General features: G+C 38.3%; 1 protein-coding gene across 1 annotated transcript in view; it reads left to right on the top strand.

Moving 5' to 3' along the window:
• The window catches only part of RABL3 (RAB, member of RAS oncogene family like 3), a 36,740-nt gene extending 26,927 nt beyond the window's left edge, over nt 1-9,813 (top strand). The window contains exons 6-8 of the mRNA XM_008708189.2: nt 3,428-3,499; nt 6,994-7,032; nt 7,592-9,813. Coding sequence (XP_008706411.2) covers nt 3,428-3,499; nt 6,994-7,032; nt 7,592-7,657 — 177 coding nt within the window. The 3' untranslated portion in view covers nt 7,658-9,813. The remainder of the gene's footprint in view (nt 1-3,427; nt 3,500-6,993; nt 7,033-7,591) is intronic.
• The last annotated feature ends 2,722 nt before the right edge of the window (nt 9,814-12,535 follow it).

Genomic DNA, 12,535 nt, shown 5'->3' with positions numbered 1-12,535 from the left:
GATGGTGTTGCCCAGAGAAGGATCCCGGCCAGCAGTTTTGGTCACGGTTTATATGTCGTTGTTCACAAGTAGGATTTCTGCAACATATTCAGTGCCCCGGCAATTCCAGCATACGGTGGTAGTGATGGTTTAATAACACTAAGGACTATAATTTACTGAACACTTACTATGTGCCATGCACTGTTCTGGTGCTTTCTGTACATTACCTCAGATTTGTCTTCCTATCAACACTATAAGGTAGGTACTGTATTTCCATTTTAAAGATGAAAATTAGAACCAGAGAGAGGTAGCTAGGCCATAGTGACACAGGTCAAACCAGGCACTCTGACTCCAGAGCCAGTGCGCTACAATTAAGCCTATTTTCCACTTAATTATTCTCTAGCTAACATTTAGAATCTTAGGTTGAAAGAACTCTTAGAAATCATCTAGATCACTGATTATCCAAACCTGACTGCATATTCATGTTATCGATGTAGCTGTGAAAAAATTTGAATAAGTGCCCCACAGCTAGAGCTTTTTATTCATAAGGTCTGACAAGAGGACCAAGACTCTGTAATTTTAACTAATGACTCAGGTAATTCTGATGCCCTTTCTCTGTAAATCAACATTTGTGAACACTGGTTGGTTCAAACCAACCTCTACCCCGTAACGGAATCAACTTCTGCCTGCCATTCCATTGTTTTTTACATTCTGCTTTGTAGTGGGGGTACCTTATTTTTCTCACCCGCCACCATGGAACATTCAGTGTAAATATTGAGTGCAAAAGCTCGTTGCACTGGGCCATGGTATTCCAGAGGACTCCTGTTACACAGAGTATACAATATCCTTGTTGAAGCAGTGCAGAAGTTACTTTGAACATTATTTCCAGTGGGAATGAATACACTTCATTTGTTCCAGTAATTACTTTCAATGTATTTTGGAATGTATCTATTTGTAGTGCCTGTGGGTTTCTGTGACAATCACCTAGGTATGTGTTTTTCCTATTTTCCTTGCAAAGGCAGGGCCATCTTTTAATTGTTAACGAGATATAAAGGTACTCAAGTGGTGGTACCTTGGCACATGGTTTGCCCAGACTTCATATACAACATACTTTTGGCCTGTTGTCAGTGTACAGCTTCAAGAACACAGCAGAAACAACAAGAGGGTTTTGAGGATGCAGGGGAAGAAAAAATGAGGAGGAAAATTTGATACGAGTTTCAAAAAGAGATAGCAGTCAGAGAGACTCAGCAAGTAAGTATAAAGCCTCAAGTAAAAATGTAATGTGACAATATTAGTGCTAGCATCTTTGGTTGCTATATGAATTTACTTAAAACTATAAAAAAACATAAGAATCAACATAAATGTATATATCAAAGATGGAATCAAAGTTACCATCTTGTGCCTGAAAAACAAGTTGGTTTAAATTATAAACAGGGAGATGATTACTTATTTTTTTAAAATCTTGTTAGGCTTATTGTGTCTAGGACAGATTTTTCTCTGTTTACTTCAAAGTGATTATACTGAAGCATCTTCCCTAGTTAATATTCCTTTCTTAAGCTTAGACAAGCTATTTAAAGCTATTAATCTTCAGTCTTTGCCCTCAGCCATGATCAGTGGCAGATGGCTCTTTAAACTCTAAAATCCTCATCCTATAATCATAGTGTTTCTCTGGCCTAGTCAACCTGTAACTGTGAGCCCTAGAATTAGGTTTTGGGAGGTTCTGCTTGTTTGCTCTTTGATTTAGTTTTTATATTTAGCACTGTAGCTCTATTTGGAATCATCTCTGAAGTGTTGACATTGTGATGACCATGTAATCAATAGCCATTTTGTAAAACATGTCTAACACGAGTCTGCCTTAGGTTTGTCTCTTACGTGCCCCAACTGCCATATAAACGTGTTCAGACATTTCAAGTACAACAGTTCGCACGATGATGTCTCAGTCTATTTGATCCATACACGGAATTAACTTTTTTATTATGTTAGGTGCTTTGTGCCTGAAAATTCAATCTGATAGCACTTTCTTAGAATGAAAAGAGAAGGGAACTAATATTTCAGTACCTGCTGTGTATGTGCCAGACATGCATTGACTTATTTAATTTACACAAAAATCCTGTAGGATAAGTGTTATGTTATCCTCATATCACAAATGAATAAGCCCAAATTTAAAGGCGTAGTAACCTAACCAATGTCACACAATCTAGAGATGTTGGGACGGATACTCAGATTCAAAACTTGCTGGCTTTCAAGGACCTAATTTTTCTAGTACTCTATGATTTTTGAAAAGTTTGTTGTAGTCTCTTTTTTGTGTGTGGTTTTAGAAAATGTATTCTAGTTTCCAGCCAAAATTAAAAATGTGAGCCTCAAAATGTTATATGTGGATAAAATAGGTGATTATTACAAAATTTACCGAAAGGAATCATGTGGTTTTAGAGATTACAAAATAGAATAAATGCAACAACAGTGATTTCAGTAATTGCCCAAGGAACACACACCATCTGCAACTGAAAGACAAATACCATCTTTGTAAAGGAGCCTACACGGTGTCTTCAGAGTTTGGTCTTAGGTGGTATTTGAGGTAAAATTCAAGGTGCTCTATCTCTTGAGGTGGCAAGTTAATTATTACAAGTAAAAGCAACTTAACACTGAAATTCCAGGAAAACGATAATAAACCTTTTGAGATCTTTACTGATCATTGTAATTTACTAGTTATCTCATTGTAATGTTCCAGAATGTTTGGTCTCTCCTGGGCCCCATTTTTTCCCTATTTTTCGAAATCCTATTTAATAGTAATATATCTATTATTTATTATTATTTAATTGTTATTAAATAATAATGATATTTAATAATAATAAACTTACTCTTTATTGCTTATTATTACCAAAAGATAGATCTATCATTTATTATTATCTTTATGGCCTACCAAGTGGTGTAGTACTTTGCATTCAACGAGTGAGAAATCCCTGGCAGCTGTTTCGTGTGTTCATTGCTCATCTAATTCCTTATTTTCATGATTCCTGCTATTCGTGTGAACTGCATAGTACTTAATTAGATGATGCTGGTGGGTGACTAGTACTAAAAAATGAAGCGTTAACAGTTTTTAATGGCTCTGTTTCTGCTTTTAGGGTAAATGTAGGTAGGTCACATGATTAGTGTCTTGGTTTTGTTATTCGTGAGATCAGAAATCCTGTCTTCCTTTATGAATTATTTGATGGTGAATACATTGGTTCAATGTCCTTTAAAATTCAATAAATAGCAAAAAGTGGCCTTACCTTCCTTTTAGCACTTTCCTCTTTGCTTTGTGCGTCATAACTTGAAAATTACTTGAATATTTGATGAGAGTATTATGCCTAACATTTTATTATAGAAATGTGCAACAGGAACAGTAATGACTAACAAAGAGTTTATGTTTCTTAACTTTTAATGGTGCATCTTATGTTTTGTCTTCTAGGATTGCACAAATCTGCGGTGCTTGGCTGCAGGTTCTTCCAATGCTGTCAAGCTCAGTAGGTTTTTTGATAAGGTAATAGCTTCAATTAAGTTATTTTTAAACTTAATTTGTATATTATGAGAGTTTATATTCTTTGTAGAATGCTTTGGCCTTTTATGCCTTTGTCCTGAACTTCATAGCCTGAATACTTGTTTTGGTCTCTCTTATCTGTTGGTATAATTGCTCAAGGGCTGCTGACGTATTTATTTTATCACCGGTGTTCTCTAAGCAAAGGATGAAAGCTACTGGATTTAAATGCGTTGTTTTAAAAGATTCCTAATTTCTCTCCTTAAAACAAATTATGTTTTCCTATTTTCCTGCTCTTTTTCTACTTATTCACATCCCCTCAACCCCCACAAAAGGCACTGAACCCAGGAGAGTCTGCTGAGTTGAAGCCCTAAAGTTCTTTTTGCCCTCTCAGCTATCATTGTTCTCCACACAGATGTTACCTTTACTTTTAAGGTTATGTCATCTCCCAGATTCCCTAATTTTCCCTATCAGAAAGCTTGTGTTCCAAATATTGACTCTTGTTAGCATCATCTTATGTCCTGAACTGGAATGAAAATGTAGAATGACTCAGCATACCGGTAATTGAGAGCACTGTTCGTCTTTCCTTCACAAGGCCGAATGGCTGCACCACACATAGTGTTGACCAAGTTTAAGGTGTTTGTCTAGTGTTGACATGACATAGTAAAGTAAAAGAGAATGTATTTCTGTATGTATTATTGAAAAAGATTAATTTCTGTATTATACATTTCCTTCTAAGGGTGCAAGAAAGACACAGCCCTTCTCATACCTCTTTTTTATGAATCATTTTTCTTTTACCATTTAGGGATCTAATATTTGGCCCTTTTGTCCATTATGTCATGATAAGATAAGCCCCACATCCCTCCCTGTTTAATATTAGACCACTGGGAAATCTTTTCTTCATTGCACAACTTCCCAGCCGGACTGTGGCAGATATCGGTACAGGTGTGCCAACATAGTGAGTCCCTCAGTTCAAGCAGCCGGAGTCCCCTGGGCTGAGTGATCGGCAACCCCCTTCACCTAACCCAGTATGCTGTACAAATATTAGTATTTTCTAAATGTGCCATGACATGAAAAATGTTGGGAAGCACTGCAAGAGACCAGATTTTCTCTCCACGTTATTTTCAAACTTCAAACATAAGAACTTCATTTAGTTTAGACCCATGTCCCCATCTGATACACTCTTATGTCCCCTGAGAGCAATAGCTTATAGATCCTTGTCTGACACAGAAAGATTCCACAATATATTGCTTAAATTTGTTAATGATTTGTTAATTTGGAAATTGGTGAAGGGAATAAAAAGGTACAAACTTTCAGTTATAAAATGTGTAAGTCACGGGGATGAAAAGTACAGCATAAAGAATATAGTCAATAATATTGTAATAACTTTGTATGGTAACATGGTAACCACACTTACTGTAGTGAGCATTTCATAATATATATAATTGTCAAATTATTATGTTGTAATAACTAGAAACTAGTATAATACTGTGTGCCAACTATACGTCAGTAAAAAATAAAATTTTTTTTAAAATGTATTAAGTTAGATCCTAGAGAAACAATGGTTTATAGGCTAGTGTGACCCGAGTTGTCAGGCAAGACTTGATTTAAAAAAAAAAAATCAGAAGGAGGTTAGATTTAAGAAGAGAGCAAGATTTGGTAAGAGAAAGACACTGCAAGTTGAGAGTAGGGAATTATGAGCGACAGCAAAAAGGTAGCTTTTCTTTCATTACCTAAAGCCGTGAAAAGTATGTGGGTTAGGAGGTTGGCGAGATCTCCAGACTAGGGTGGTTGCCTGAAACCACAGGACCCAGCAACTAAATTTTGCCCAGTTTTCTATCATATCTTCCAGAATTTAGTATGAAGACTTATTTTCCAAGAGGGAATCTGGCTATTCCTCCAGACTCCCTTTAGTAGTAATTCCTCCCCACTCTAGAATGATAGGATTTTCCTGACTTGCTGTGGAGGGAAAGAAAGTCAGCCTCTTGTTGGTTTTTATGGGATCAAGCATTTTGAGATCTATGCTAATCACAAACCAGCTTTTCTACCTCTGGGACCAGTTAATGCAACCTTACCCTGGGTCTCCTGTGGTTAAAAGTAACCCAGCCACAGTCTCAACGATAGAATCCAGATGATTTGGTCATCAAGCCAGTGAAAGCAGGGTGGAGTAGCCGTGGAAGAAGATGCCATGCTCTTACAGGGGAATTCTTAGCTTCATAATTCTGGATTCCAGTGTCTTAGAGTTAATCTTCAGCTAATCTATATTCTTATCTAATTGGCTTTTCTTAATCACAACAGCTCTGTGTAAAGAAAATCATACTGCCTCTGCAAATATTACAGTTTCTGAAGAGAACAGAATTCATTATTTTTTTAAAAGATTTATTTATTCGAGAGAGAGAGCATGCATGCAAGCAGGGGGGTAGGGGCAGAGGGAGAGGGAGAGAAGCAGACTCCCCATTGAGCAGGTTCCATCTCACCACCCTATGATCATGACCTGAGCCAAAACCAAGAGTCAGATGCTTAACCGACTGAGTCACCCAGGTACCCCTCATTATTTTTTAAAATTATTTTCTTGGGGCGCCTGGGTGGCACAGCGGTTAAGCGTCTGCCTTCGGCTCAGGGCGTGATCCCGGCGTTTCGGGATCGAGCCCCACATCAGGCTCCTCCGCTAGGAGCCTGCTTCTTCCTCTCCCACTCCCCCTGCTTGTGTTCCCTCTCTCGCTGGCTGTCTAATAAATAAATAAAAATCTTTAAATAAAAAAAATAATAAAATAAAAATAAAAATAAAATTATTTTCTATCATCTGAATTTTAAACTCTAACTTTAAACCCATTTTAAACTCATTATACTAGGGCATATATTTTGAGAGCTGTTTTTCAATAGCAGTGATGGATTTGTGCAGATACATCCACTGCTCTACCTCATTTCTCCTGCCGACCAAATACAGACGGTTCTGAAATGACTGAATCAAGGGTGCAGATTCAGTCCAGGGAAAGAAGCTCATTGAATGCTTCTGATCTCCATTGGGCACCTACCGAATTTATCACCCAGGGACGTGGCAGTTCACTACATTACACAGACTCCTCTGTGAGGAATAGCTGTACTATTATAGTAGTAAAAGTGCTCTGCTTTTATCTTATGGATTCTGTTTTGTATCTTTGGGCTGACTACTAGGAAACCTTGTGCCAGATTTGCTCCCGTACACTGGGAACTGCGTGAGTTATTATGTCATTCTCTGATTATTTAGTCATTTTTGTGTGTTCATTTATTTTTTAATCTATTATTAATGCTTTAGGGAATGAGGCAAGCTTTTATGGAAATACGCCCACAATCCTGATCTTATTAGCACTAGATGTAACTCATTGTACTAGATGTCCGTAACTATTGAGAAGACTCTTAATTTGGATATAAGCCTTTTAGTCCCATTAGGGGCAACTGCAGTGAACCGCTTTTCCAGGGATGTTTGCTAAGCCCTTAAAATCTTTATTTGTTTCTCACAGGTCATAGAGAAGAGATACTTTCTAAGAGAAGGTAATCAGGTCTGTATCTATTCTTGATAAAGTGGGTTCTTAAATTTGGAGAGAGGTGATTTCCAAGTTTACTTTCAGAACTGGTTAAAAAAAAAAAAAGTAAGGGGAAATCTTTTGTACGCACAAGCATTTTCTTCTGTCCTGCTCAACACAAAAGAAAAAAAAATCAGACCAAGGGAAAATAAGGTTCTAAGAAACAAAAAGAATGCTGGGATAAAGTTGTATTATAAAATGACAGAAGAATATCGTTTGCTTGGGCTCCAGGGCTGTCTACGCAGAACCTCTCACGATGCGGGCGATTCATATAAAGTGCAGTTGGTGGATGTTCTGAGAGCCGCCTTCATCTTCCCTGATTTCGATGACACTTGCACCAATCTGTTGGCAAATGTTTTCCATTTTGGTAGAATTCATTTTATTATTTGATCTGAGTCAAACCTCAGAATGATGTTTCTTTAAGGAACAGCAGGCCGACATACAGGCACAGAAAATAAGGGAGAAAATGGTAAAGGCTATTAGCATTTGAACTCTGCGTGCGGAGACTTAACGTGATTATCTTTCTTGCCTACAGATTCCAGGCTTTCCTGATCGGAAAAGGTTTGGGGGAGGCCCATTAAAGAGCCTTCATTATGACTGAATGACGCTCGTCGTCTGGAGGAGTGAGCAAGCCGTGGCAGTGGCGTCCAGCGTCCTTCACGCCGTGTTGATTATTAATGTTTCCGCCTTTTCACAGAATCATCTTAAAATGCCACCCGTCAGCCTCACCCTTTAATGGAAAGCTGAGAGGAAGTGACTGTGTGGGAGGTCCGAACTTTGTCCCCGTCCTCTCTGTTCCTCACCTCTCTGTCCCTGTTTACAGATTATGTAAAAGCCTTGTGGAACTCTGCGATGTTGTCACGATGACGCAGTAAATGAGCGGTGACCGAGTGCTGCAGAGAAAATTTACTCTTCCCAGAACTGGAAGGTTTTTATGGGTCTGTAATTTTCCCACACTCCTTGCTGAAGCCTTAATTAAGTGCTTCAAAAATGTATCTCTGTAGTTTTACCCTCTTGAGGGGAAAGGTTATGTTAACCAGCCCTGGGTCGTGCACCCCAGACAGTCTCTGTCATTTTCAAAGAAGCAAAATGGTGTTATTTAATTGTGTCCACTCTCATCACACACAAGGATGCCTAATAATAGCAGCCCTTGTCTCCCTCGTCTCTCCTTTGCAAGTGGTTCAGTGGCTAGAAGAGGCGGACTCATAGCTGGAGTTAAATATAAATAGATTAATAATACATAGAGAACAGCAGTACCAGAAAAGAATTCTCCGAGAAATGGGCAGCTCACTAAAGCCTTCACTCTAGCTTCCAGATGTCTGCACTGTCTTACTGTTTTTTATTTGGAAATAGGTAGGGTGAGATCTCAGACCTGCACGAGGGCAGAGAGAGAGATTTATAGCCTCTTCAGAAACAGTTTCTGTGTTTTTTTAGGAAAAAGTCAACTCCTGATATGTCTCTTAACTGTAGTCAGTAAACTAAGAATATTATTGTCTGTGTCAACATTGTATTTATGGAGAGAAGTAAAAATAAGTTCCACAGCAACACATTTACATGAATTATGGACTAGAATTCTTAGATTTCATAATCCGTTTTTTGAGGGCGTCGGTATATGTGCGTGTGTGCATAATTGTTCATCATTACTTTTTTTACCCATCTTTTCTGCTTGTTTAATTCTCTCTGCCCTGGTTCTTCTTTAATATATAGACCTCGTTTCCAGAAACTGCAGTTTGCTGCCTTATTCAACACCCATTTTCCTGCTCTGGCTCTGCAGCAGGTCTTCGCATTCATTCCTGATTTTGTTCCATATTAAAAAAAATAGTAATAAGCACACAATTTCAGCTTCTCATTTTAAAACTAGGCAAAAAACACTAAATTCATTTTCTCTTCCATTTTAATTCAATTTCAGAAGTACTTTGGAAATCAAGGTATGTTAAAAGAGGATCTTAGAATGAGAATGTTAGCCAGTGCTTTTAGAAAGGCAGTTGTAGGAATTTGGAAAAGGATTTTTAAAGCACTTTTCATCAGCTAGAATATTCTGCAGTCTTTCTTCACATCCTCCGCCACAAGACTTAGCCCTGATTTCTTTTTTGACACAAAGGAGAGCTATGCAAATCAGGCTCTGTATGTGGAGTTTGGCACAAGCCAGTTGTGACAGAGGCTGTGCAGGTAGGAAGCAGAAAGCAAATGCATACACAAAGACCTGAACCAGCTAAAGCTCTTGGTACTCCTCTTTTAAAAAATAAATTAAAAAAATATATACTTACATTGTGAAAAAATAAAATACACCAACACAAAAGCAAAAATTAATATATAACCCTTTCCTTCTCTCTCCCTTTCTTCCTCTTTCTTGCTCTTAATTAAAAAATCTATCTCAATTTATTTATTTTCTCCCTTATTAAAAAATTAAAGTAACCCATCACTGATGGCTTCAGGGTCAGCCTTGAAAACTAACAGTACTTCTCAATTCCATTTCTTCTTGCTGTCAGGCTTGATTCCCTGGATTATAGTTTTCTGGGAAAAAATAATTTTTAATCCAAGGTAAATTTGCTGCAAGTGTTAGTAGCAGCAAAACAAGGCTGTTTGCCAAAATGAATGTTATTATGTTATTAGCCAAAGTTCTTCAAAAAGAAGCATAATTTTTGCTAAGATTTCCTGGGACCTGCTCATCAAAATTGCTTTTGGATAACCAACAACTGTAAATACTGAAATACTTCCTGAAAAGTTTTAATTAAATCCTTAATTTTCTTGATGGGACAAGTGACTGGCAATAGAGATTTTTTTTTTCCTGTTGTGATTTAGATGTCTAATCAATGTTATTATGTATTATGGAGGCAAGCAGGCATGAAGGCATATGGTCACTCATCTGTCCCTCAGGTGGCAGGGCCCTTTGTTGGAATCCAACTAAAGATTTGGGGTGGCCTCTCCACGTCCGTGCTCTGAAGAGAATTGCTGCCTCCAAAGGGGTTGATCCATAGCAGCTTTTGCTCAGGTTCTCAGAAGCCCCTAAACTTGAGGCATCCATGGTGGATTCCAGGTGCCTTGACACTGCTGGTCATCTGTCCATTCTGAAAATGGACGGTGTGGAACTGATGTGCTGGGCTGTCAGACTGAGATGAAGAGCTCCTAATTGCTGCCGTGACCAGAGCTTTTGAGTGTCCGTTTCATTCGTGTACGCCCAGCCTACGGAGGACCTTCTATCGGTTTTTAGTAAGTGTTGGTTTAATTGAAATTTTTAAAGCACAAGTAGCATCTATTTTAAGAAGTTTGAAGGTCTAACAGGATGTCTGCATTGATTTAATATCTGTTAGAATTCAAAGGAGGATACTGTTTTGGGGGGAAGAAGGAAAGGAAATAAAAAATTCATTCCTCTGTAGTCCCCAGACTGAGTTAAATCACTGTGGTAGGAGAGGGAAGGTTCCAGATGGTCTAGCCCTGAGAGAACCCTGAGCCTCTCAATATTCCCTGGTATGTTTGCCTGAGGTAAAATTGGAGCTGGAGACTACCAGGGCTGCTCAGTAGAGTACTAAGGGGGTCCGACTTTTAGTTACTATTAGCACCTCCATTTAAGGACTCAAAGCAATGGCTTTTAAACTCAAATGTGTATAAAAATCCTCTGAAGTTTTCAAAATGCAAATCTTGGGATTTCATCTGCCCCCACTTGCCCAGTGCTGTGTACGGAGGATAGGGCCAGGATTCTGTATTTTTAACAGGCAAACAGGGTGATTCTGATGCAAATAGTCCAGGAGCCACACTTTGGGAAAGATAATAAACTCCTCTCAGAAAGCCCAGAATACATGAAATGTAGACTCTCTGGTTAATGACACCTTTATAGTTCATCAGAATTCAGCCCAGCCTTCCTTTCCATGATCTCACCTTAATGAACCGAGCCACTCGTCCCTCTCAAGGTTTTTACGTGTCGCAGCAATCGTGAAATGATCGTCACATCCTCTATTGGCAAAACAGGAAATGATTGTTTTTGATGTACTGCTACCATTTTTATTACTACCATGTTCTACATTCCAGCTGTATCTATTTCTAATAAGAGGCCATGCCAGCTTATCCACGGTCCCTCTCTTGTACCACATTTGTTTTCTCAGCTGGCTAATCGCTGAGCTTTACCAAGGCCATCAGTAAGTACCCGTCAAAGACGAAACCCCTGAACTCCCAACAAAGATGTAAAATCTTGCTCCGTCCCAGCAGATACATCTATCAGTTCCATCTGTTTCTCGGAGACCCTCTTAACTGTAACTCCTCTCAGTTCATCCCAGAGCGATTGCTCTGCAGGCCTGTTACACTCCTTCACGTGGCCCTGGAACAATCCCCAGCTCCCAGGATGGAATGTTTTCCACTTTCTTGGTGTGGATCAGTGGCCATCCAACTGCGAAGGGTACAAATATCCCCTCCAAGAGGTACGTGGGCACAGATAGTTTTAGGGGAATCATTTTCTACATATGTATGTTAAAATTGATCAGCTTTTGAACACAGCTCGGTACCAGTTACTTTCCACCTATGCGTGCTTTCACAGTCGTGCTTTTCCCACAACAGAGAAGAAACCTCTTACTTACATAGGAAAATGGTATATTGCCCCAGGGTGTAAATGTCTTAGGATGCCAACAAAAACACAATTCTAAATATTAGTTTTATTTAAGGACTTTGTTCCACTCACACAATTCTTTAAAAAAAGAAAGGGCAGACCTCTCAAGGAAGAGTTCCTGAGAACAAAGCAAAGAGAGTTTTGGTAAGAAATACCCAAGGCTGCGGCACATTCTTTCATGGCAAGGCTTCTTGCTTGGTCTATCAAAATACCAAAGTAACGTTTTTGTGAAAAATAATTTTACAGGCAAAGGAGTATAAAATTAACATTTATTTTCCCAACCCTTTCTGAGTAAATGAGTTAGAAAAGGCACATCTAAGTGAAAGGGTAACATTTAATTAAAGTCAATGATTCCAATAGCTGGGTAACCAAGCCTCTTCCAATCAGGTTTCCAATTATTTTCTTGCAACAAATTAAAGGAGAACCTAACTCAGTTGTTGATAGGTCATTAAGAATGATGTTTAATGACAGATCACTATCTGATTTTTGATATTTAATTCAGAAGGAGAAGTGATATTGTAAAAAAAATTCCTTCCCTTCATTTCTACTTATTTATGACAAATTTTCTTAACACATCTGTAAAGCCAAAAAATAAGATTAAATGATGCTGAATCCTGTCTTATTCCAGAAATAAGAATTATTAATTTGTGGGTATATGAACTAATGGGAGAGGCATCCACCTTATTAAAAGAAGCATTTCCAGAAAAATTTTACCTTTTGTATTTATTATTTATCAAAATATATAATATGTATGGGTTACTGTCCTAGAGAAGAATCTTCCAGTCTCCTGGCTAGAAGGTAAAATACTTCCTGATAGCATTCTCTGGAAGTGCGGTGAAAGGAGGAGGCTGGAGTTTTCATCATCACTGCTTACACTTGGTT

This window comes from Ursus maritimus, unplaced genomic scaffold (assembly GCF_017311325.1).
Source record: "Ursus maritimus isolate PB19 unplaced genomic scaffold, ASM1731132v1 scaffold_4, whole genome shotgun sequence".
NCBI lineage: Eukaryota > Metazoa > Chordata > Mammalia > Carnivora > Ursidae > Ursus > Ursus maritimus.
Note: the sequence above shows the minus strand (reverse complement) of the source record. Positions and strands in the feature narration are given on the sequence as shown.